The sequence below is a fragment of the Notechis scutatus genome, chromosome 2 (genome assembly GCF_049901735.1).
Source record: "Notechis scutatus isolate UNSWTSFEM ecotype Mainland chromosome 2, rNotScu1.2, whole genome shotgun sequence".
In the NCBI taxonomy this organism is placed as follows: domain Eukaryota; kingdom Metazoa; phylum Chordata; class Lepidosauria; order Squamata; family Elapidae; genus Notechis; species Notechis scutatus.
The window spans coordinates 140,878,779-140,905,748 of NC_142010.1; the positions used below are offsets into that span (position 1 = coordinate 140,878,779).

Genomic DNA, 26,970 nt, shown 5'->3' on the forward strand with positions numbered 1-26,970 from the left:
AAATGGGTAAAATCAATTTAAACTTCACAGAAAACACAAATCATAAACGGAACATGATAGGGATGCCCACTGTCTCCTCTCTCCTTTATTTTGGTTCTTGAAATACTGAACGGAGTTATAAAATAAGATGAGAGGATTGTGGAAAACCTATAAGTTGACTTTTGCAGCTGATTTGGTGTGTGTTTTGGAAGATCCTTTAAAGGAAATTAAAACATTAATGGGCAAATTCAAATAATTGGATGCATTAGTGGGTTTCAAGATTACATGACAAACATGTTTAACAAAAATAAGAAAATGGAAAATCAAACAGAACTGATGAATAAAACAAATTTTATGATTGGAAAAAAAGTAAAATATCTGGGTATCACTATAACAAATTGAATTGTGTTGTTTCAAAACAGCTATGTTATAGAATGAAGTTTAAAAAGATGTGTTAAGATCACAAAAACTAAAATAGTTATTGCTGGGGAGAATGTATGCGATAAAAATGAATGTCTTGCCTAGAATGGCATTCTTGTTTCAGAAAATATCTGCTTTGAAAACTGATGTACCATTTAAATAGTGGCAGAAGGATCTATCTAAACATGTGTGGCAGGGCAAAAAAAAAACAACACAAGTTAAATATAAGGTGTTAGAAGATGTAAAGGAAAAAGGAAGATTGGGTCTACTTGGACTTGAAACTGTATCTTGCAGCTTGCTGTTTGGTTTGGATGAAAGAGTGGGTGCTACTGACAAATAGAAGGACATGACCTGAGATTTGAGTGGCATGGATACTCGTCATACGACAAAGTCAAGGTTAATGTGGATGATAAAAATCCTTATATTAGATATGCTATATTGAGAATATGGGATAGATACAAATTTCAAGTAAAACATTTTTTGTGGCTCTCAGAACAAGACACATTTTATAGATGAAAAATAATAGGCCAACATAACTGGCTAACTTACTGTGAGTTACTAGAATTTTGTCAAGGAGGGATAAAATAAAATCAGGAGAAGAATTGGTGGCAGAGGAATATAGTTGCTAATGTTTTTTTTTTTTATCTACGGTTATTAGAAAACTTTAAAGTGGAGAAAAAAGTTTACAGTTTTGAATGTAGACAGAATATAGAATATAGACAGAATTGTGTGCAAATAATGAACATGTAATTGTTAAATGTATTTCACGGAAATTTGAAACAGAAGAGCAAGTAGAAAAAATTTATGGACTAAAATGTTGTAACCAACATTTACATTTAGACTATAGGTGGAACAATAGGAAAACATGTGCTTGAAAGGACTGAAGTTTACACTTTTATAATCTTAAAGGAATTTTTATAAAATTATATACCACTAGTATTATGTCACAAGAGAATTTGTCTAGAATGTATAAAGGCACTTCAAATTTCTATTGGAAATATGAGAAGGGACACTTTATCATATTTGGTGGAGGTGTAAAAATAACTGGAGAAACTTTGATTCAAATACACACTCTGCTTCAGAGGATTTTAAAGATTAATATAAAATTAAGACCAGAGGTTTTTCATTTGAGATGGATAGAAAAAAAATATGGAACTTTGTTTTTGTATATGATAACTGCAATGACATCATTGTATGCACAAAGATGGAAAGATTTGGCATTACCCACAGTGGAGGAATAGTTGGTAAAGATGACAAAATTTGCTGAGATTGCTAAATTGACTTCTTCATTCAGAGAAAAGACAGTATCTATCTTTATTGCTGACTGAAAACCCCTGATGGATTTTTTTGAATAAAACAGGAAAAAAATGAATTTAGGATTTTATGGTTTTGATGACTAGATAGGGTAGATTATTAAAAGAAGAGAGTTACACTGTAACCATAGAATAAGGGATAAATTTACAATTGTACTTATAATTGCTTTGTAAAAAAAAGATCAGAAGCCCTTTCTTTGGCACTAAGTGCTTCCGACATTCAGAGAATAATCAGTCAATTTACACGTACACCCACACATGTTTAAATTGCAGAATCTCAGCAAGCACTTCGCCACATTATCAATTCCCTACCCACTTCCTTCCCTAGCATAGCATCAAAGCAGAAATTGAATTATCTGTCTGGGTGTTAACTTGGCTACAGTGGGAGGAAGAGACACTGAATGCAGATACTGCACACAAGGTAAATGTCACATGTAGGAAATTGGGGAGACAAGAAACACCCACTAAGCCAGAAATATAGACAGGTACAGACCTTCTGCAGAAAAAAAAAATAGCAAAGTATCATATATAAGATATTTTACTACAATAACCTCACTACACAATAAAGATGCTTTTCAGGCTCAGTAATTTGACTGTGAGAGAGTGACTAAACATTTTCTGTTACTACATATATATCTACTTGAAGTATTTCCTATAAGAATTAACAAAGTAGGGCTGAGACTGTGAGTTACGAAAACGTAGAGCCATACTTAACTCTCTCACCCCCATTCACATTCATCTATTTGCTCCTGCTAGTACAGCCCTGCAAAAAGGACTACAAAAGCTACTAGCCTATTATCTATGGAGAGTCTCAGTTATCCAGGTCATGGTTGTCTCAAGGATGCTTTTTCAAGAGGCAACTGAAACGACAACATCATCTATCTCCCCTCTACAACACAATCCTTTCAACAGTTCCAAGAAGGCTCCACACCCATTTACACTACTCAGGTGACCCTGAGGACACAGATAAACCTCCAAGTGGCCTCAACGACTCTTTAAAAGAATGCAAATAACCAGCAGTCTGCAAGGAGTATAAATCTTTCCATTCCCCACCATCCAGTCAGAGCTGAAGAAGTTTCTTGGATGAGAAGCGAAACATCTTCAGAAAAAAACAAACTCCAGTTGCCTCTTGAAAAAGCACCTCTGTGCTAGACACAGAGAAGGACACCATACTAACTCAATATGCATGGAATTCTTTCTCATCTAAGTTTATTTGACTAGCATTCCAACAGAATGGTAGATCCCAAGATTTGGACAACAAATGATATCCATCCCAACTTCAAGGCAGAAAAGATTACTGTAAAGAAGTTGTTTTTTTTAATCTCTACTTCTTCCTTGCTGGACCTTTCTTCTGCTCATTCAGATGAACCACCTATGCTTTACACAGGTACATTACAAATTACATTTATGTTACAAATGGAGAAAACAAGGTAAAAAGATCTTAAAGAAAAGTTGAAAGAGTTGGCTTCCTTTAGTATCTCTTCAAGAAGCAAATTTTAAAGGTTTCCATTGCCATTTTCAAGTATTTAAATTGCTATCCTGTAGAAAGTGGAGGAAATGAAGCCCCAGAAGGTAAAAAATCAAATCAATCGATTCAAGTTGCAAGGGGAGGAAACAAATATTATCATACAAGCAATTGGACAATGAAAGAGACCCCTTGAAAGGCAACGGACTTTTTTCTTCATAAGGAGCTTTTTTTAAGGAGAGGCAGGTGGCTATATTAGAGTACATTAGATGAATTTGAGCTCTGTGTGAGTGAAGGCATATACAGGGCATTTGGTATATATGCACAATCCTAATCTGTCTTTTGCTGAAGATTCGGTTCTCTTTTTGTGACTCTTACCCTCCCAGCCTCAGCCTTGGTTGTTTGCTTACCCCAGTCTGAGCCATGCCAAAAGGCCCTGGATTCATCCCAAGAAAGAGCACCTCCTTCCGGGAATGGCAATATTTACGTACATAGTCCTGGTGAGGCTCCCAGGCATAATCCAAAGGATTATAAACATACTGTACAGGATCAAGGAAGCTGAGAGAGTTCAGGCGGACTATCTGCTCTCGCTCAATGTGAAGAAACCGTTCAGCCAGTCCACCTTCTTCCAGAAAGTTCATGGGAACCTCCCAGGAGTTCATTGGAACTGCTCCACCTGGCACAGAAGAAAAGAAAACATCAGTTCCCGAGATGTATGTATGTGTGTATAGAAATATCCCTCTCTCTTTGAGGGAGATGGGTGGTTCAGAAATGTGATAGATAAATAGACAGATAGGCAAAGGCAGACAGACTGATAGATGGATATAGATGATGATGTTATCCATTCAGTCATCTCCGATTCTTGGTGATTCTATTGGCCAGGTCTCTCTACATCTTGTGATCTTGCATAGATCGATTGATCGATCGATAGACAGACAGACAGACAAACTGCGTATGCTAAGATAAACCTGGTATGAAGAAAGGAAAAAGATCTGTTCATAAATAAACCTACTTTCTCACTAAATGTAAGCCACCCCTCGTTCTAAGTTTTGCTGTTTATTTTTTGAAGTTCTCCAATATCCATGCCTTAAATAGGGGCTGGTTTATACATGTATAATGTCAACACTAACTGAGTCCTAGCTTAATTCAACTTCTGGCTGTAACTTTCCCCAAAATAAATATGTAAACAATATTTATACTAAAAGAGTACGGAAAAAGCAAGATGGGCACACAAAACATCGACTCATTTTTCTCAGCATAATTTGAATGCAAATATTGCATTTGGACCTTAAGTTGGATCAAACCTCCTCGGAAGGAGCATGATCCTAAGATAGTTGTGTTCACACAAGCCCACGTTAACCATGGGAGACATGGCAGCACAGACTGGTGCAAATCTTGGCCTGAAAAATAGTTGTACGTTCTTAAGGAAAACCAATAAAGCATGGCAGACTTCTGATATAGTTTTTATGGTGAACTTTTATTGATTGATTTCTTACCAGACTGATTCTTTTGCTGAAATGTCCGAAAGCATTTCTAATATCCCATTCTAATATTGCCTTTCTACAACTTGTAGTGATAATGCAGCTTTTCTTACAGCCTTAGGAAGCACGGCTTGCTGAAATGAAAAATCATAATGGGGAAAAATCATAATGTAATTATGGAAATTATTTTGATTCAGACATTTTAATCTACGATGAAACGTTCCAGATTCCCTTTGCCCTAATTGGAAAATCTAAATTCACAAAAGCAATGCAGGCTACCCAGGAATTAACAAACAACATGTGCACTGATTATTTTGCTGTGATAAAAATGCTTTTCCCCCCCAAAGCCAGGCAGATTATCAATTACAAAATTGAATATTTTTTTCCTACAAGAATTTGAGAAGTTCTATATCCATATACCATCCAAAAATTCAACAGGAGGTGGGTTTCTTCATAGCAGGAAAGCCTTCTCCTGCTGAATTTCTGTTCACTATGCAGGCAGCAATTACCTAAGGGAAAAAAATTGATTGCCTTTATTGGGCCTAGCCTAGGCCCTCACTTTCCAAGCATTAAAGGGCCTTGGCTATCCTACAAATAAAAGAAATGGCAGTGTTTTCAAAGCTGTGTAAGACCCAGTGTCACTACAGGTAGTCCTTGACTTACAACCTCAATTGAGCCCAAGATTTCTCTTCCTAAGTGAGACATTTGTTAAGTAAATTTTGCTCCTTTTTGTGACTTTTCTTGCCACAGTTGTTAAGTGAATCAGTGCAGTTAAGTTAGTAACACGGTTGTTGAGTGAATCTGGCTCACCCATTGACTTTGCTTGTCAGAAGGCTGCAAAAGGTGATCACGTGACTCAGGGACACTGCAACCATCATAAATACGAGTCAGTTGCCAAGCGTCTGATTTCTTGATCACATGACCATGGGGATGCTGGTAAGTGTTGTGAAAAACAGGCGTAAATCACTTTTTTCAGTGCTGTTGTAACTGTTGTTAAATGAACTGTTGTAAGTCAAGCACTACCTGTACAGGCAGTCCTTGACTTACAATCATTCATTTAGCAATCATTCGGAGTTACAACGGCACTCAAAAATGTAACTTACAACTGTTCCTTGCGCTTATGACCATCGTAGCATCCCAAACTGGCTTTGCTTAATGGGAGAAGTCGGATTTGCTTCACGAGCATGTGATTCACTAATGTGGGAAGCCAACACCCCTCCTAGAAGAATAAAATATTTTGTGGAATATTTTAAAAAAAGGCAGAATATCATATTTCCCAAAGGGAGAAATGGAGAAACATGTTTTTTAGAGGCAGAAAGCAACCCACACTTTCCTTAATAGCCCACAGCAGATGTCAGCACTTAAGAGTTAAAGAGCTTATTGAAAAAGGAAGACAGGTATCTAGATAGCTCTATTCATAGGCAAAGCAAATGCTGCAGGCAGAAATCCATTCAAGACAGGATATTCTGAAACAAAGGCAGAATGGTAGAATTAGAAGCCATCCAGAGCAGTCCAAACTTCAACCAAACTTAGCTCAGACAAGCACCTAGGATTTGCATTTCCTCTTTTGCCTATAGAGCCAGCTATGACCCTTAAATAACCTCTACATGACCCCATAGAAATCTGACAACAGCCAATAGAAGACATGTTCTTGCACAGGAACATGAAGCTCAAATACAAAACTCAAGGAAGATATAAAAGCCTCTCGCTCTCAACTCCATTTTGTCAGCTAACCCAGAACTGCTGTTGGTTCTGTTCATCATTAAACTTCCTTTCCAATCAGACTCCATGTTTCCAGTGTCTTTCTCCCAGCTTGGAACTGAACCAGAAGGATATTTGTTTCAACACGAATAACCGCATGCTTAACAACCACGGCAAAAAAGGAGTTAAAATCATGCGCAACTCACTTCAACAATCCTCTTATTTAGCAATAGAAATGCTGGTCCCAATTGTAGTCTTAAGGGAACTGTCTGTATTTTTAAAACGGAAAAAAAAAAGGCAGTGCTTAAGATTAGATCCTGCTTTGTGCACAAGGACCAGGCCAAACCCGAATCCCTTCTTGCTTAGCTATATCTTAACCAACCCATTTCCCCCTTAAGCACCACCACTTGGGGAGGGGTTCAAATTCTGCCCCCTTCCTTCCAATCCATCATAGCAGCCCCTTCCTCAAGTCACACCTTAATCCATGGCAGCTCGCACATAACAGCTTGATTTCTTCCACCGCTGAGCGGGTGGGCAATTCCTATCACGGCTCCGCTTATAAGTGAACCAGGCAAGGCCTCCAAATATATTCCTCCACCGGGAACGTGCCTTTTATTGCCTTTTTTATTACCATAATTAGTAAAGCATTCACTCAAGATACAAAACATTACTGTAAATAACCTATAAAGGCTTGTGATTAAAGACAGACAGCCACCTCCCAACATGTGCTTACTTGCTGTCCTGGAAAAAAGATAAAATAAAATTCAAGAGCCGCACTTCAATGGGAGGATATTTATTCAGCAAAGGCACTTCTGCGGCTGACTACTCAGAGGGTGTTCTCAGTGGGGCCTAGAGATGTCATGCCTCAGTCTTACCCAGGGGTGGGATTCAAAACTTTTAACAACTGATTCTGTGGGCGTGGCTTAGGTGGTGGGCGTGGCTTGGTGGTCATGTTATTGGCTTGGTGTCGCCAACTCAATATCACTCACATTGAGGCACGCATCTCCTTGCCTGGCCTCTCATGACTGTGGGGATTCTGCAACAGTTGTAAGTGTGAAAAATGGTCATAAGTCACTTTTTTCAGTGCCATTGTACCTTTGAATGGTCACTCCACACAAGCAAAGTACCAGCAAAGGAGGGGGGAAAAAACTCCAGAGACGTTCCTGAGACAGGAAGGCTAGTCCTGCCAACAACGTAATAAGGGTTAACGGAGAGGCAGTTTCTGTAAGCAACACCAGAATGTTTCCTTCCTGCCTTCCTTACAGGATTAGGCCAGTAATTTCTTCTAACAACCGGTTCTCTGAACTGCTTAGAATGTTAACAACTGGTTCTAGCAAATAGGTACGAACTGGTAGAATCCCACCCCTGGTCTTACCCTCCAAAATAACCCCAAATGTGGATTCCAAAAGATCTCATTTAGCAGGTTAAGAGACTGGACCTCAGATCTCTGAAAAGCAACTCAATCAGTCGATCAGAATAGAGCTGGAAGGGATCTTGGAGGACTTCTAGTCAAGTGCAATCCCCTCCTCAAGCAGGAAACCCTATACAATTTAAGACAAGTGGCTGTCCAGTCTCTTCTTAAAAACCTCCAGTGAAGAAGCACCACAACTGGTTAATTGTCCTCACTGTTAGGAAGTTTCTCCTTGGTTGCTTCTCTCCTGGATTAGTTTCCATCTTTCTTGTCCTGCCTTCTGATGCTTTGGGAAATAAGTTGACTGCCTCTTCTTTGTCGCAGCCCCTCAAGTACTGGAATACTGCTATATTATTCACCTGTTGCTTGTATGTACACTGAGAGCTTATGCACCAAAGACAAATTCCTTGTGTTTATCCAATCATACTTGTCCAATAAAGGAATTCTATTCTATTCTGTTACTCCTAGTCCTTCTTTTCTCTAGACTAGCCATAGCCAATTCCTGCAATGAACTCAAAACTCAGGACACAATGACACAAACATATCTCATCTGATATACAATTGCACTAAGCCTTAAACCCATTGAATGGGTTTAGTCCCCTCTCGGAAGAGGTGGGAACTTCAACAAAAAACCCTTGGCACAGCACAGTCAGCCTGACAAAACAAGGATCAAAGCTATTGAGAAAATTTGATTGTACATTAAGTATTTAACAAGGCACAAAAAGAGGATCACAGCTCATCTAAAATTAGGCAAAAGGGCCATCCTTACAAAGGAACTCTGTCCTTAACGGAAAAACTCCAGTCATTGGGCTACCACCAAAATGATCCTCCTTCCTTATGTCCTCTTCATCTTGAGATAAAAGATTATAAACTACAGAGGCAATGTAGAGAAGTGACATACAAGCCCCTGTCCCTAAGTTTACACTATCACTACTGAGAATAATTCCAGCATTCAAACAGTAACGTATATGTTTATTTTCTCTGTTAACTTTAGTTGTTATATGTTTGATGCAGCATAGGCTCCTAAATTAAGATTTGTAATCTGCTTCCTCTTCTGTGGCAGTCTGCAACAAATTCCCCCTAAGACTCTGGTTTTGTTTTGTTTTTTATTAAATTTCATACTCCAATTTAACTATTGGAGATTTTTTTTTACTTTCTTATTCTTAATGTTCAATTTTAATTCTAATGAGAGATAGCTGATTTTAACAAGAGGAGGGCTCATAACCTTCCTAGTGACATGTTATCAAAAAGAGAATTTATTTACTTTTTCACATTTTTCTTCTATTTGCTAGTAAAGCAGCTAGGCTGTGGAATCCCTACCAAAATGGATAGGAAGGAGACAGAGTGTACAAATTCAAGGAACTTCTAGAAGCAGACGTGTGAGATTTCCCATTTTCCAGCCTTGTCATTACTGAGAAGCTTATATCAGAAGAATCAATATTTTGGATATTGTGACCCCAGCCACACCATTGTTTATTTTTATGTTACAACCAGCATGCTGAATTGGCCCCAGAAACAAAAGTGCAAACCCACTGTGCCACAGATTGAAGCTTCGTGCATGTATTATCTGGGTTTAACAACAATCAAGAAGAAAAGAAACTTCTGCTGCATTCTGCGCCTTCCATCGTGCACAATCACAGATATTTTCTATAGTTCAAAGATGGGAGGGGTGAGAGAACAGTGAGTAGCCAAAATCAGTCTTACTTTTTTCTGCCAAATGAAAATGGGGCCTCCGTCTCTTGGCCTATTTCAAACCCTCAGAAGAAACTTTGTCTCATAAAATGCTACGGCTGCTGGGAGATTTCACTGCCCTGCCAATTGCACAGAGTGTAAATCTATGAAGCTCTGGACATTAACAGCCTGAGAACTCCATGCTCCCAAAGCACAAATTAACAACTTCCCATTTGGCCATCAGTGGCATCCCAGGGTGTGAGAGTGCTTAACAAGTGATTTGGGAGAAAAAAGTGAGGAAGCCAAGGGAATCCTACAAAGCGTAATTTACAAGCGGCAGTTCCTCAGCAGGCAGGCAGAACGATCCTACCCATGAATGTCTAGGGTACAACTTTATTTGTCCTTCTGAAGAAAAAGTACTCTCAGGAAAACGTACACCCTCCGTCTCTGGATGGAGATGGAAGGCAGAGTTGGAAAGAAAACGTTTTGGCCATTTTATAGTGGAGAACTGAAACAAATGCCCTCCAAAGACTATTAAATATTACTGAAAGAGAATATAAACCTGTCAGAGCAACTTCTTTTTCATACTCTCTGGAGAATTACATTCCACAACGGATACACCCTCTTGAGAGAAAGGGGTTTACTATGAAGAGGACCCTAATACAATTACTGTAATACAAGGTCCTGATTTTGGAATTAACTTCCTGTTTGGTTTTAATTGGTGCTGAGCCAATAACAGAGGCAATTTGCCCAGCCCTACATTTCTGCTACTGTGCCATCTATTTGCTATTCAGGTTTTTGTAATATAGTTTTGTGCGATGGAGTTCTAGCTGTTTTGTGTTTTTGAAGATGTGGGAATTGGGGAAGCAACGTGCTTACAAAATGGCAGTTTTACGGAGGTTACTGCCAAGTTATTTTATTGAAATGTGTTTTAATTCATCGCTTCCCTTGCTTTGGGATTGTTTTTAATAAATGAAAATTGGTATACCGTTTATATATATATTTTAAAAGAACCTTATGAGATGTAACACTATGGAAGATAATGTGGCCGGTGAGTTTGTCAGTTGCTTCAATTATGTGTGTGTGTGTGTGTGTGTGTGTGTGCGCGCGCCTGCCTGTTGATTAATTGTAAAATAACAAGATTATTTGAAGAAACTAAAAAAGGATTCTGACTTGTAGCATTTTCATAGTGGGAACAATAAGAAATGGTTTTGTCTCCAAATGAAGCACAGCTTGGTAATTAAGATGGCAGCTTCTTTTCATATATACAGATCAGCCCAATACTGTACATACTGCTTGTGGGAGCAATCAATAGCTGGTTTCATCCTGTTTGGTATCTATCTAAACACACAACAGCTACAATGGTTGCAAGTTATAGTAGTCAAAGAGTCCACACATCTGGAGAAAATCTGAGCGGCTTTTTTCCTTTTGCACCTGTGTCTTTTTGTTGGCTTTTGTGCATCTAGCATTTCAAAAGCCCAAATTCTTCCAAATGTGATTTGGGGACATTGAAAGCTAAACTAAAAACAAATCAAGGTAATTCCTCTTGAACTTTGCTTTTCTGGCAACCTCTGCAGGGATCACCCTCAAAGAGCAGTAGCTACATGTGGAGAAAACCTTAGGGGACAGACTTTGAAGTAACATGGCAGCCCAAGAACTTAGGAGATATTTCACTCACACTAACGTAGTTTGGGAAGCATCCTTTTCAAATATTTTGTCTGGTCTTTTTGCAGTTAGTTTACAATTCTCATTTTCATGTGCATGTGTGTAGTTTCAACATAGCTGTGCCTTTTCTCATTGTGTATGCATAGGCTTGATTGCTTTCTGATATGCTAAGATAGCGAGACAGCTTAAGCATGCAAAAAGAATCTTTAGAGCAAACAGAATAGGAAACAGTGACAGAATTCAGAATTTTCTAAGCCCCCGATGTATAGGGTTTCCCAAGAGCATCTGAGAGATTTGCAAAACCAAAATTATTTTTCAGATACTGAAGATATTTGCAAAAATGTAATGTCATTGTTTCTGCTATTATTTTTATTTGTTAAAAAAGGGGGGGGGTGTTTCATGAAAAATGTTTTAGGTCATATCTAAAGGGTTTAATATTGTTATTTTTAATGATTCAATAAATATTCTATAAATACATCGCTTTTATTTTTAATAAAATTGCTTTTATTTTTAATAAAATTGATGTGTTTATATAAATACACTGCTCAAAAAAATAAAGGGAACACAAAAATAAGACATCCTAGATCTGAATGAATGAAATATTCTTATTAAATACTTTGTTCATTACATAGTTGAATGTGCTGACAACAAAATCACGCAAAAATTATCAATGGAAATCAAATTTAGCAACTCATGGAGGTCTGGATTTAGAGTTACACTCAAAATTAAAGTGGAAAAAAAACACTACAAGCTGATCCAACTTTCATGTAATGTCCTTAAAACAAGTCAAAATGAGGCTCAGTAGTGTATGTGGCCTCCACGTGCCTGTATGACCTCCCTACAACGCCTGGGCATGCTCCTGATGAAGTGGCGGATGGTCTCCTGAGGGATCTCCTCCCACACCTGGACCAAAGCATCCCCCAACTCCTGGACAGTCTGTGGTACAACGTGGCGTTGGGGGATGGAGCGAGACATGATGTCCCAGATGTGCTTAATTGGATTCAGGTCTGGGGAATGGGCAGGCCAGTCCATAGCATCAATGCCTTCGTCTTGCAGGAACTGCTGACACACTCCAGCCACATGAGGTCTAGCATTGTCTTGCATTAGGAGGAACCCAGGGCCAACCGCACCAGCATATGGTCTCACAAGGGGTCTGAGGATCTCACCTCGGTACCTAATGGCAGTCAGGCTACCTCTGGCGAGCACATGGAGGGCTGTGTGGCCCCCTAAAGAAATGCCACCCCACACTATTACTGACCCACTGCCAAACCGGTCATGCTGGAGGATGTTGCAGGCAGTAGAACGTTCTCTACGTCATCTCCAGACCCTGTCACGTCTGTCACATGTGCTCAGTGTGAACCTGCTTGCATCTGTGAAGAGCACAGGGCACAGTGGCGAATTTGCCAATCTTGGTGTTCTCTGGCAGATGCCAAACGTCCTGCACGGTGTTGGGCTGTAAGCACAACCCCCACCTGTGGACGTCGGGCCCTCATACCACCCTCATGGAGTCTGTTTCTGACCGTTTGAGCAGCCACATGCACATTTGTGGCCCACTGGAGGTCATTTTGCATGGCTCTGGCAGTGTTCCTCCTGTCCCTCCTTGCACAAAGGTGGAGGTAGCAGTTCTGATGCTGGGTTGTTGCCCTCCTACGGCCTCCTCCATGTCTCCTGATGTACTGGCCTGTCTTCTGGTAGCACCTCCACGCTCTGGACACTACACTGACAGACACAGCAAACCTTCTTGCCACAGCTCGCATTGATGTGCCATCCTGGATGAGCTGCACTACCTGAGCTACTTGTGTGGGTTGTAGACTCCGTCTCATGCTACCACTAGAGTGAAAGCACCGCCAGCATTCAAAAGTGACCAAACCATCAGCCAGAAAGCATAGGAACTGAGAAGTGGTCTGTGGTCACCACCTGCAGAACCACTCCTTTATTGGGGATGCCTTGCTAACTGCCTATGCTTTCCACCTGTTGTCTATTCCATTTGCACAACAGCATGTGAAATTGATTGTCAATCAGTGTTGCTACCTAAGTGGACAGTTTGATTTCACAGAAGTGTGATTGATTTGGAGTTACATTGTGTTGTTTAAGTGTTCCCTTTATTTTTTTCAGCAGTGTATTATATAAGTATTAGCGGTAATATAATCCATACAAGCGAAAGCTCTTTTGAGGTCCTAAATAATTTTTAAGAGAGGACATAAGTTTAAGAAACACTGCTCTATACTGACATGCTTGGTTCATCTAATAAATGAATTAATCCCAATCCTAAAACCGAAGCTATAATGTCATGCCCACATACAAAATATGGTTTAGTGCAACAATGGTTCACACAATAGGTTAAACTGGTGGCTGGACCTCTGGAAAAATGGTCAATTTGGTATAGTGATTAAGGTGTTGGATTAAAAACCAAGAAACTGTGAATTCTAGTCCCACCATAGGCAGGAAAGCCAGCTGGGTAGCGGGTCAGTCATATTCTCTCTCAGCCCAACCCACCTCAAAAGATTGTTGTTGTGGGGAAAATAGGGGGGCATATCAGATATGCTTGCTGCCTTGAATTACTTATAAAATAACAAAAGTGGAATAAAAATCTAGTAAATAAAATAAATAAATGCTGTGCGCATTCTAATGTACTATGCAGTTCTTTCTAGGTGTGTATCCCAAACTCATGGGTATCCCAACTCACAGGACTTTTGCACCTCACAAGACTCAGCAAAATACTGACAGCACAAAACAAGCACTTTCAGTCTTAAAATAAAGAGTTTGGGTTTTCATCTAACAATGATACAAACATGCCAGGGCATACATCTTTTTTCTGTTGCATCCTTATGACACTGCCTTTCTCTTGTCCCCAACTCCTGGGTAAGCAGCCAACTGCTAAAGACAATTTAAAGAAATCTGTTCCCCTTTCTTCCAGCACTATCCAAGGACAAACTCAAGGTGAAGGAAGCCCATTAGACTTTGTCAGCTATTATTTTGGAGGGAATGCCAGGTGACCAGCAGTGGAAAAGAGATAATAGATGCAGGCTAGGGATCAGCAGTGAGATCAGCAAATTTCATGCCATTATAGTTTACTGCTGATTTTTTTTTTCTGAATAAGAAACAATCTTATGATAATGGGTTGGGGCTTTTAAAGGTTTCGGTGTTTTGATTTGTTTTTGGGTGGCTTTGAAGAAAATCAAATTTATTATGTATACAGAATTTATAATAACTTTACAATCTGTAGACATAAAAACATTAAGAGTTGATTTCTCATATGCAAAATTGAAATGTTCATTTTTTCTTGGAAATTTGTTTATGACTGACAAATCTTTAAAAAGCTCCATGAAATTTCTTTGCAGTAAGAACCAAGTAGACCAGAGTATCAACCAGCACCCCATAAACCTTACTGACAGATTTAGGGGTGATAATTGCTAGCAGACCTGGAAGAAGCTTCAAAAGGCTAAGAGCCCACCCTATAAAACCAACAAGGCTATAGTTAAGCCATTTTTAAAGAAGGATGATGTCACAAGATTATTTTGTAGTTTACCAAGCTCAAGACAGCTTGACTTACTCTATAACACAGGCAATCACCACCCATATGAAGGTTAGCTATGGATAATGGGAGTTTTATCCAGGAACTTTGCTGTATTGATACCGCTGTTCCAGACCATATTACAGCTCTTTGCCAAACTGGGATGATTCTTATATTCCCCATCCGTTTTCTTTGTCTCTTCTCCTTAACCTTGATGGAAGAGCTTTGACTAATGCAAAAATGTGCAATAGTGACACATAATGTGAAATGCTAATCGAAGAGGAACAATATATTGTCATCTGCAAGGCATTTTGGGGAGATATTTCAGGGCATCTAAAGCATCCACTAATCAAATTTAAGGAAGACGGCCAGGCACCAACTATCTACTTGTACCCTTGACAAAAAAACTTCTATTTTCAGATGCCATTTACTCCAAATTAATAGGTGCCCGAGATACAGAACAGAAGTTTGCTATCTCCTTCATGGATTTTCGCGTGGAGGCAAGACCCAAAAGCCGGACTTATAATCACGGGATGTGTGTGTGTCTAATAGTGCTGTATCAAGATACTTTGCTCCACAAAGAAAAGCATCTTACGTTCTTCCCGTACCCAGATTTTCCAGCCCTCCCATTAGAGAAGCAACTTTGCCAGCCACGAACAAACGTAAAAGCAATCGCTGAGGGAGGGGAAAGCAAAGAACGCCCTCCTGCTTCTCCTCCCTGCTGCCGCCCCTCATTTCTCAGAACCGCCCGCCGCACTTGCCCCCTCTTTTCTCAGGGCCGTCTTCTACGGACACTCACCAGCAATCTCTGCATCGGGCCATCTACGTCACATTTCCTGGGCGGTGGCGGCGACGGTGGCTGCTGGGAGTTGTAGTTTAAAAGAAAAGAATTATGACCAGTTGGGGAGAGGCTGTTCCTTCTTCAAACTACAACTCCCGATAGAGTCTAGCGGAACAAAAAAAAAAAAAAAAGAACTTCCGACATTTCTGGAGAACGTCATCACTGCAGAGAATGAGACTTAGAGAGGCGGGTAGTGTTAGAATGGGTGGTCTTTGAATATGCAAATAAGGAGTAGGGCTTGAACATGTGCAGAGTACTTGTTCCATATTCTATTTATTCCTGCATTATGTATTTAAAAAATAAATTAACGTATTTCCCACCATGATGATGTCCCTTTTCTTATTCATTCAGTTCCCCAAAGAACTGTTCTTGGGGTCTTGCAGCATCAGATGACTTTTAAAAAGCAATCTTCCATTATCCATCCCTAATTATGATGGTCTTTAGTGTGAAACTATAATTTCCAATACTGCGCAGCATGCAACAGAGCCAATGAAGTTGTACTCAAACATAGCTGGAAGACTTAGATTTAGAATAACTTTATTGTCACTTTGAATGCACACTAATTGGCGTTACATTAAAATGAAATTTTGTTGCATACAGCTGTCAAAGGACCTCCACCTCTAGTACACAGTACATAAGCATGATAAGAATAAACAAACATACATACATACATTATGCATATACCCACATATATGACACAGAGAAACAACATTATTTAATTCGGATGTATACATGTACATGGCGAGAGAAACAAATCTTGTGAGTTTACCAGACAGATAGAAAGCTGCTATTCTTGTAAACACTGCTTACTGAGTCTATGGGCTTTACTTCTGAGTAGCCCCATATTCGCTTACTATGTTGTTGCCATAAATTCTAAAGTGGCTTCTATATACAGATTGCTTTAATTTCCCATGTCGGCGATGATAATAATAATGTCTTAATGTAGACCTAATCATTCTTAAGGGAGAGTTTGGAAATAAGAGACCTCTAAGTCTTCTGACTATAGATGGTTGAGCTTGAGGAAATTAAACCAGCTTCTCATCTAATTCATTAATAACTACAGTCATGGAATGTTCGTGTTTAGACTATAATCTTACAAACATGTATAATCAACAATAAATGTGAAGAAGTTACAGTGAGGAAATGCGAGTTTACTCTGAAGTGAGCATATGTAGACTTCAGCTCTGCAGTCTGACACCATTCTTTTTATTTAGAATTCCTGCAGAGAACCATATGGGATTGCTGCTACATTTTATGCACATAAACTTGGATTCAATTCAGTAGTTTGACATCTGAACATCCGGGCCGCTTATGGATGCTGTATTACTTTGTTTATATTTGCCTGTTCCTAAGCCTCTCCTTCTACGCAATTCTTTGATACTGGCAACCTGATAAAGTTTGTGAAGAAAAACCACAGAAATCCCGTTGTTTGATTTTTGCCCCACTCCCATACACTGGTAGATTTCATAATTTTTATCAGTACTTTTATTAGAGTATATTTATAGTCAATAATTTACTAAGTCCATTTCCTATAGTAGTGACATTCTGGTTATTTCTACACACTTTTGTTGGCATCAGGATGGAAATGGTTTGCCATTGCCCTTTTTTTCAACTTCTCAGTCGAGCCTACAATCCTCCCCTCCATATACTATTCAGACCTGACACAGTTTACTATTCAAATCCAGGCGAGATCAACTGTGTCGCAATCTGGTGCCTGGAAAATTATTATGGGTGGCCCCATGTTCACACGCTAACATAAAATAACTATTTTAAATTATCAAAAATATGGAAAATCGCCAAATTGCACAGGATTTTGACATTCTCATCCAGACTCTCAGAAGTTGGGGCTAGGAAAATTAATGAGATTTAGCAATCTTACAAGATTTTTGCAATCAAAAGAAATTAATCTTGATTTTGACTCCTAAAGATGGTATGAAAAGGAATGGATGTGACAGAATGTCCATCAACTTTTTTTTTTCAACCCTGGCCTTATGGTTCTCAAATACTTTCAGTAAAGATAGATAGAGTGGTCCATGTAAAGGGAAAAGTTGGGAATCTCTGCAGTAACCAGGAAAATAATCTGAATTCTGTACAGATTATTCAGTGTTCTGATATCGCTTCATCTTTCTGCAACTGAAATTGTAGAGGAAATGTTGATTAAGTACAAAATGTATGGCAAAGCCCCAGGATCAGCTTTTTTTGAAAGAAAGGAAATGAGCCAATGATCCATGCATGTTGAGCCAAGAAATGGAGAAATATTGAATTTTTGCATTCCTGGACCAAATTGATCCTTCCAACACTGGCTTTAACATCACACATTGAATAAATCATACTGTGTTGTAACTGTCTTGTTTGGTTTCATAAAAACCCATCCACTGTAGTTTGTAAACTACGGTTTATTACTTAGCATGTGTGAATACACAAATGTGGTTTATTCAGTAAACCATAGCTAAACAAGGCATGATCAAATAGGACTGAAGATGAATAGAAAAGAAGATAAGTACTCTGCTTCAAACCCCTGAAAGAAAAGTGGATTGGAAATCAAGACTAAACAAACAATAACATAGCATGATATATGGTTTATTATTGTATTAATTTTGCTGTACATGAACTCACTTGTGATGTGGCATTACTTCTTGGTTGCGAAGCAGATTAGAGGATCCAGTGATTAAATCCTTTGGGGCCAAAATCCAACCCCAAAATTATTTATATTTTACGTAGTTAATGATTCTACATAAATGTTGGTTACATTTTATGCAAACTTATCAGAAAAAATTATTAATAAAGCAACAATATTCCTATGTAAGTAATGTCAATAGATTTGTTCAGGGACATACTTTCTGCTCCGAGTGAGGACTATGCAGTCAGTTCTCCAAACATTCTCTTCCCAGAGAAACGCCAGAGAATGGGAACATGTTGATCCATACATTACCACCTTCGTCTCCCTTGCATTCCTGAGAAATTCCCCACACCACTTGATAATGAACAGAAGCGAATGGTTCTCCCTGCTGTTTCTGTTGACAGTCAGGCCTTATCGGTTCTGTGTTGTAACAGACTCCTCCGGCTCTCCCCACCCACAGCCTATTGTATGTGGGTTGCCTGCCACAAGTGGGTGTTTAAAGGATCAGAGCTGCCATTCACTCTGAGACACAAATATTTTGAAAGGGCAGATACCCTCTTGGCCTCTGGACAGCAGCTTCTCCTAGTCTGGGACAGGCCAAGGTAATGACAGGTCTGATGAGCAGAAGCTCATCTGCTGGGCTCCCAATGATTCAATAGATGCTTTGCCTGCTAGGCCGCCTCTTGAGCCCTACTGTCTTGGGTTAATAGTGCTTATTCAGGGACAACAGTGTTGGGAAAGGTCTCTGCTTAAGACCTTGGATGCTGCCCAGTCCTCCTTTATCTATTCTCCCATAGGCCTTGGGCTTCAGTTCCCATAGTTCACAGCCAGCAAGGCCAATCCATTTTGTATTATGGGTCCAATTTATCAGGAGGACATTAATTTGGGGAGGAGTAGACCAAGGAGTAGACACAGGACCAATAGGCTAATTTACTCATTTGAAAAATAATGATCTGGTTTTGGAACAAAATATGTTTAGCTCTTCTATTCCACTGTACTTCTTTATTCTAGGTTTAGGAACTGAATCTGGTGTAGTGCTTAAACTGCCTTTTCTATTTGCTCTGGTGTTTGGATGCTGGAACGGAGAAAGCTGACCCCTTCTGCAAAGCTCAGACTTTGTTTTTCTGTCCAGGAGGAGACAGGGAGCTGGTTTTCCATTTCTCCCTCAAAAAATTATGTGCCCATCAAAATTAGGAGTCTGCCATTCTAGAGAGATGCCTGCCTGTGTTTCTTTAAATTTCCTCCATAGCATTCTTCATCTTAGAGTTACTATTCTTTAGACCTCTTTTTAGATTCACGCAACACTATTTCATTGCAATGTGGAAAACAGCTTGGAATCATTTCTTCTAATTTCTCTGATTTCAGAATGCAGTCTGGATGAAAGATTTTGAAGTTTGATAGAAAGATCAGATTTTAGAAGCCAAGGGACACTATAAAAATAGCCTACTGGCTTTGAATTAATGTGATATGTAAGCCCAAACTATTGGCGTGGCTTTTCTAACAAATTGTGCCTTAGCACAGTGTGCAAAACCTTCCAATGTTAAGTTCCCAATTTAATTGAACTGCATAAATGAAAGCAACCATCTGATGTGAACTAAGTATGTATATAGCTAAAGTCCAGGCACTGGCCAAAGACATGTAAAGTGTAACTAAACTATCATCTCATCTATTTTCATCTTTCTAATGCCACCTTCTACCTTGATTGGTTACCCACAATACAGAGTCAAGTGTGAGTTAAACCACCAGCAAAGCTCTCTTGCTGTCACTCACTGCTCCCCCCACCACCAAATCCTTTTAAATAAATCCCACATCTCTTGCTCTCTCCAGCAATTCCCAGAAACATCAGGAGGAAACGACAGGGTGAAAGTTCAACTACCCAATGGTTATAAATGAACTGCTTCCACAGATCAATACAGCATCCTGAAAGCAGCTGACGCCAATCCAGTTCTGTAGGGAAAGACTGGACCACTGACTGATATATGGGCCAGGCGTTGGACCTGCCTAGAGGATTTAAGCTGCTCTCTTTGCAATATAAGAAACTAATCCAATACTGACCACCCTCACAGAGTTGGTGTAAGGATTTGAAGCTAATGCATGGCAAGTGCTTTAAGGGGCTGTGTAAATGCAGTGGTGGGGTGAAGGAATCCAGATTAACAAGCCCATTCATGCCATCTGGCCACAATCAGATTAAAGCTGTCTCCAAAAATGTGTATCCAGCAAGGCTGAGAGAATAAACTATGATGTAACCTGTGGCCATTTTCCATGCTAGCAGCTTTGATGGGAATCTGAGCCTAGCAACATGTGGGAGAACACTGTTTTACCCCCTCCTGCTGAGAAAGACTGTATAAGGTTATCATTCTTGATAACCTTTGTAAGAGTAAAAAAAAAATGACTGAAACGGGTTGTTTGCAAAGCTTCATTAAGTGTCATCATGATGTCACCTTTCTTCAAGTCAGTGCCCTACTGGTTGTGGTGGGGTATCATGGAATCACCTGTAGCTATGCTGACTATGAGGAGTAAGGTCCATTTCAGTAGGATAGTGGCAGGTTGAGAAAGATGTTTGTGTGAACTAGGCAAATCTTGACTGGCTTTTGCCCATTAAGAGACAGAATGGATCTCAGTCAACACTGAAATGATTTGGATTATTCAATCACTCCCCAAGCAGATGCACAGTATGAAAACCCCTATTTGAGAACATGTACTATTGCTTCTCAGCATGTGAGCGTTGTCATTCTTCCAATCAGAAAACATGCACCACGCAAGAATTCATTAGAAACACACGGAGCAGGGGAGGGGACTCCATAGAATGTGGGCAGTTTTCATACTTGCAGACTTTAAGAGTAAACGTGTTAGTACAGTTAAAACTGAAGTAAAAATACTGGGTTTCCTAATGCCTAGAAATCTGGGAAGGATTACTCTAGGCCAAAGCTGTCAAACTCCTGGTCCCTGGGCCGAATGTGTCATGTGATGGCCATGCCCATGGCCAGTTTAGCAAGGGGGGGGGATCCTGATATATCACGTGATGCCACCGTGATGACGTGAGTTTGACACCCTTGCTCTAGGCCCACATAATTGTCACACTACTCTGGTTCTGGCAATTGACCTTAGTCAACAACCAGATGGCAACTGGAGGACTACAGTTTACTTAGCTTGGCATTACACAACACATCAAACCATAATATACTTCGCTGGGGTTAATTTTAATGTGTAAAACTACCCTATTTTGTTTTCTACAAAAAAAAAACATTTTAAAAGGACCACAGTCACTAGTGAAATACATGAACCCTGACTTCAAGTTTTTTTTTTTTTTTTAAAAGCTTCCTGTCTCCATGTCTTCCAATGTACTCAAAGTACATCTCTTTCCTTCCTTTCTTCATCAATTGAGCAAGCAAATCTCCAATTTTGGGCCACAATATTTGGCAGGAATTCTCCTCAAAATGCTCTTTTGAAGAGAGTTAGCGCAGTTCTATCCAATCCATAGCAGTGCTCATTGGTACCATTGTAGCTCAAGTTTGAAATGAGGGGTCCTTGATGTTCTCTGAGCAAGGTTGTTTTCTTGCAGATCTTTCATTACCCAAATTAGGTTAATGCTAGCACTGATGATGTTACCTAGTTTGGGTAATGAAATGTCTGCAAGAAAACAGCCAAGTTAGAAAACACCTAGGACCGCTCATAATGGTCTTTGGTAATGGTGCTTTCCCCACAAAACTAACCAGTTTTTCCTCAAACTTGTAGCTTTTGAATCAAATTTTCCTCCTCCCAAAGCCCCATAATTTTTTCAAAAACCATGTTGTTGGTTATGATAGGATCTGATACAATTGGGAGGCAGCCAGGTTGAAGACAGAGAGTGAGTAGGACATTTTTTTTTTAAAGTATTTGATCAAAGTTTGATTTTTGTCACTGTCTTCTTTCAAGGACAGGTCTTTTTTTTTTTAACTTTCCATTCTAAGCCACAACCCTCAAATTTCCTGAAATTCTCTTATCCGACTGTCTTCCATCTCATTTAGCTTCTTAAGATGTAACTAAAATGCTGCCACCTAGCTGGGTGGTAACTTTGACATGGGGCAAATCAGGCAGTTGTCCAGGGCACGGGGATGTGTGTGGCCTAATTTCGGAAAATCAAAAAGGAAACCTAGGGCAAGCTAAATTTCATTTCAATTAATTACCCATATCATTAAGCGATCTGTTTGTATTCTCTTACAGTATCAGATGAAGTTCTATGAAAATAGGATAAAGTCCTCATCATATGATAAAGAACAGAATTTAATGTTGCGTTGTTTGCTTTTGCTTATGAATTGTGATGACTGTAATTTCACAGTTCTGACACAGGTTGACAAATCTTAAAATAAAACAACACATCAGCATAAGTAAGGTTACTTGTAAAGTTATAAAAACCAATCTTCCATCAGAGCCTCCGGTGATAATCTCACCTGAGACTCAAAAACTCTTGAGGCCATTACTGCTGGTGCATGCTGTATAGGACTGCTCTCTAATAGATTATCGTGCTACTTTAAACATTTTACTGGGTGAATGCTAAAATTGCTAGTGAAATTTCATTTTCTAGATGGGCTGTAATCTTCCACTGACAAAGTCACTTCAGATATGGATTCAGTTCTTAAGGGTCCTCTCATCCAGAGACTTCCAAAGCTTCAGGAATGGAAGGGATCGCGATAACATGTCCTGTCAGTGCCGTTAGGGGAGGACTTTGAGGTTAAAAATCCAGGCCCCAACTCAGATGAAAGGCCCCCAAATATTGTAACCTCATTTCCTACATTCTGAAATAAATATAAAAGTAAAGGTAAAGATTCCCCTCGCACATACGTGCTAGTGTTTCCAGCTCTAGAGGGCGGTGCTCATCTCCATTACAAAGCCGAAAAGCCAGCGCTGTCCAAAGACATCTCCATGGTCATGTGGCCAGCATGACTAAACGCCAAAGGTGCACGGAACACTGTTACCTTCCTACCAAAGAGGTCCCTATTTTTCTATTTGCATTTTTACAAGCTTTCAAACTGCTAGGTTGGCAGAAGCTGGGACAAGTAACAGGAGCTCACTCCATTACACATGCTAAAGACTCGAACTGCCAAACTGCCAACCTTTCTGATCGACAAGCTCAGCATCTTAGCCACTGAGCCACCGCATCCCTTAAATAAATATATTACTCCTTAAAGGGTAAGCTATCATTGTTAAAATGTCACCTACCCTTAAAACTATTACGTCCATGGTCTAGAATTATCTAGCTGCACCACAGCGCTCTGATGCCAAAGAACATACAGCTATGCTGAGGAACAGCATATGCAGTATAAAAAGCCTTTTTTATACACCTTTTCAAGCCAATTCTTTAAAATACAGGTTCTTGACTAATCTCTGCACTGAATCATCTCCATGCTATGAAAGAGGATGGCATTTCTTCTGGGTTGTGCCCTAGCAACTGGAAGGGTTAAGATTTTTTTGTTTTTCATTAATGGAAATCTCTTCCCCCATTTTATTTTTTTATTTTATTTTATTTTTGGCCTCACAAAGCAGCTTTGTGCAAATGGCGCCATCTCTTGGCCTAAGGAAGGAAAGGGACCAGGCATGCTTGGCATCTGCTAGGTGAATGCAGTGCAACAACCGCATTCCAGTGGACCGGCTGTCTGCAGATGTGCTAGAGTTTGCATGTAGAAGCATTACATGAGGAATATGCAGTCACATGCACATATGATATGTTTGAAATAGCTCAGGAACAGACATGGGAAGGATGGAATAAAACCAGAACTATTCGGGGGGGGAGGGGGGAGTTTAAATGGAGAAAAGGTGAAAAAGCTGGTTTAATTGGAGGGAAATGTGCTTTTTCCTTCATGTGCCATTCCTATGGCCTAATGTATGTCCTGGAAAAAAATGTGCAACAGTTACTGTTTCTTTTTTCCATCATATTTTTCTTACCAAAAGATGAAAATCACCATTGATGGAGCTACCTGGCATTTGGAAGGCAGGATTGCTCAGCATTGACACAGGTGGTCCTCGACTTACGACTGGTAACTTAGTGTCTGCTCAAAGTTATGACAGAAAACACCCCCCTCCCAAAAAGTACTTATGACCTAGTTCAAAGTTCTGACGGGCACCTCCCTCCCCTGAAGTTACTTGGTAACTGACTCACATTTATGGCCATTCGTTTGCAGCATCTTGTGGACATATGACGGTGATTTACATTCTTACAAAATCTGGTTTTTACTTCCAGTTTTCAGCGAAAAAAGGTCCCACAGCAAACGAGTTCCCTTAATGACCGCAGCAGTAGTTTTACGCCCACAGCAGTTGCTTAACAACTGCCACAAAAAAGATCATAAAATCAGGTCCAGTCATGTGGCAACCTGCTTTACGAACATCTTCATTTATGACTTTAATGGGTAGGCTCCATTATGGTTATAAGTCAAGGACTACCTGTAATGTGTTCCTTCAGGTTAGTATAACTCTAGATAGGCTATCTCAAGAGAGAAACACACACCCCATTCTAGGAGACTCCAAGGACTCTAATGGTGGCAAGAGCTAACAGAGAGAAGCAGGAAGCTGGAAGAGCAAAATATCCTGTTTGGGTAAAGGTTCAAATCACTGAGAAGTTAAAGACTGATGATGTTATCTAGTTTGGGTAATGAAACATCTGGAAGAAAACAAGCAACCTCAGAGAGCACCAAAGACCCCTCTTGTCAACCCTGGGCTACAAATATTCTCCTTTATTGATTCAAATAACTAGTTTAAAAGGTATTAGTTATTCTCCATGGCAGAATACCAATTTTCATGGTAGCGTAGGTAGGGTCCTTTGGAGCCAAAGAAAATACAGCTACAGCAGCAGTTCAGAAACGATTGTCCACTTGCAGTACATCTACACCAGAGCTGTCAAACTTCTGGCCCGCAGGCCAGATGTGTCACACGCTGGCCACGCCCATGCCCAGTTTAGGGAAGGGGGTCCCAATACATCACGTGGCGCCACCCAATACGCCACCAAAAGTCCCAATATGTCACGTGACGCCGCCATGATGATGTGAGTTTGACACCCCTGCTCTACAGTCCTGTAGTTCTCAACCATGATGTAAAATGTAACTATATGGATTAGGATTGCATACCTCCTACCCAGCAAGTAAGAACCAATTGAAGATCATTACTATCATTTCCAGGGCCACCCCTTTTATTAGACAGACTGAGGCAACTCTCAGGCAGAAGAGATGCTTCTTGTCTTTTCTAGCCAATAATTTAAGGCAGAAAACTGCCTGCCAATAAATACTTTCTTTCTTTTCAAGCTGGCCAATAACTGAGTGACTTTTTTAAAAAAAAAAAATCTCTTCCAGCTATTCGCAAACCAAAAACAAAACTGTTAATGTTCTTTCTTGTCTATGCTCCATGTGTTTTTGTGCATGTATTGGTGAACAGCTGGCCTTATTTTGTAATAAAATCCCAGGAACAATCTGAAGGGAATTCTGCCAAGGGGAGTGAGTTGTTAAACGGATATAAAACAATGTGGCAAACTTCAATTGCCTTCCAAATTCCTAATGATGTACCAGCAAATCTGCACTTGGCTTCTACCAGCACATGGCCACAGTAGGAAACCAGGAAGTGGGATAAATGGTAAATATTCTTACAGGCCCACGTCTCCAAGTGCAAAATAGCACTCCATTGTTGTTTCGGAAGCAACATTTCATTCTCTTGAAATTGCATCTCCTTGACTATGAGACAACACTGTCACATGGGGATATAGAAAATTATTTGCAAATGCAAGCCTCCTGTTTCAACATGGTGGGATTTAATGGGGAAGGAAGATATTTCAATGCACTACCAAGAATATACTACTGCTCTGAAGACCTCCTTGTGAATTAAAGACAAGATGCTTCCATGTTTAAAAAGCTTTCATGGGGAAAGAAAATAAAAGACACATACAAAATAAAAGACACAAAAAGCAATTATCCAGCTCAGTGAGTTTTTTTTTTTTTTTTTTCAGATTCAGTGCACCTGGAGCACTGGCCAAATTTAAGCATCCTGCCTAGGCTGAAAATGCAACCTTAAATATTTGTTGTAACTCTCCTGAAATTGCTCACTGTAGAGGATATTTGTTGAGCCTGAAAGAAGTATCGTCCTCTGCTGATTTCACTGAATTAATTCATCCTGGCTTCCAAGAAATCCCAGGATTTCTAAGAAAACACTGAGCCTTTTGATTATCTGCATGGTTTATCTATCTTTTCAAATTGCCAATGGAAATCTTTTCCTGATCATGCTGCGACTACTGAGCTTCCTATCCTAATATTAACTTCCAAACAGACAGTCACACTAGGAGGTGTTTATATAATCTTAAATCCTAAATTTGAAGTTTTTACCCAGGGAGTGGGCTTTTGTAATGCTGATACTTCTAGAATTCAGCTACGATTTCTCTTTATTGTAACTCCAACATTTCAGGCTATATTTTATAGGAATGAAAGCCCCAATTACAAACCTATGCATTTTCCTATATTAGATTCACTTATAGCAGAGATGAAGGTTCCGTTGAGGAAATCAATAGCCAGCTAAACCACAACTCCCAACAGCCTCAGCTAGCAGATAGTTCAACATCATCAGCAGGTGCCTCATTCCTCACTAAAATGGGGGTACTACTTTGGTGACATCAAGAAAAAAAATTGCTTGCCTGCACGGACACTACAAATAAGAAAAATGTGTTGACGGAAAACATGTGTTGATATGCAGATACACACTGACCCAACCTTTTGTAAACACACCCCAGAAGACTGTGTTCCATGCAAGCACTGATACAGGATCTGTTTGCCATATTATTATTTTTTAAAAGCTTCTCTCTGATTATGCTTAGGGGTTTGATTCCTGAGATTCGGTCGAGCCCACTAATACAGGGGTCCCCAACCCCCAGTCCCCAAC

General features: G+C 39.7%; 1 protein-coding gene across 2 annotated transcripts in view; it reads right to left on the reverse strand.

The window, feature by feature from the left end:
• Positions 1–15,458, reverse strand: part of SMUG1 (single-strand-selective monofunctional uracil-DNA glycosylase 1) — a 30,839-nt gene extending 15,381 nt beyond the window's left edge. The window contains exons 1-3 of one of the 2 annotated variants that reach the window (XM_026677270.2): positions 15,420–15,458; positions 4,674–4,792; positions 3,588–3,853 (exon numbers count right to left, since the gene is read on the reverse strand). In XM_026677270.2, coding sequence (XP_026533055.2) covers positions 3,588–3,839 — 252 coding nt within the window. In that variant the 5' untranslated portion in view covers positions 3,840–3,853; positions 4,674–4,792; positions 15,420–15,458. The remainder of the gene's footprint in view (positions 1–3,587; positions 3,854–4,673; positions 4,793–15,419) is intronic. The other variant, XM_026677272.2, reaches the window with a different exon arrangement.
• Positions 15,459–26,970: the final 11,512 nt, after the last annotated feature.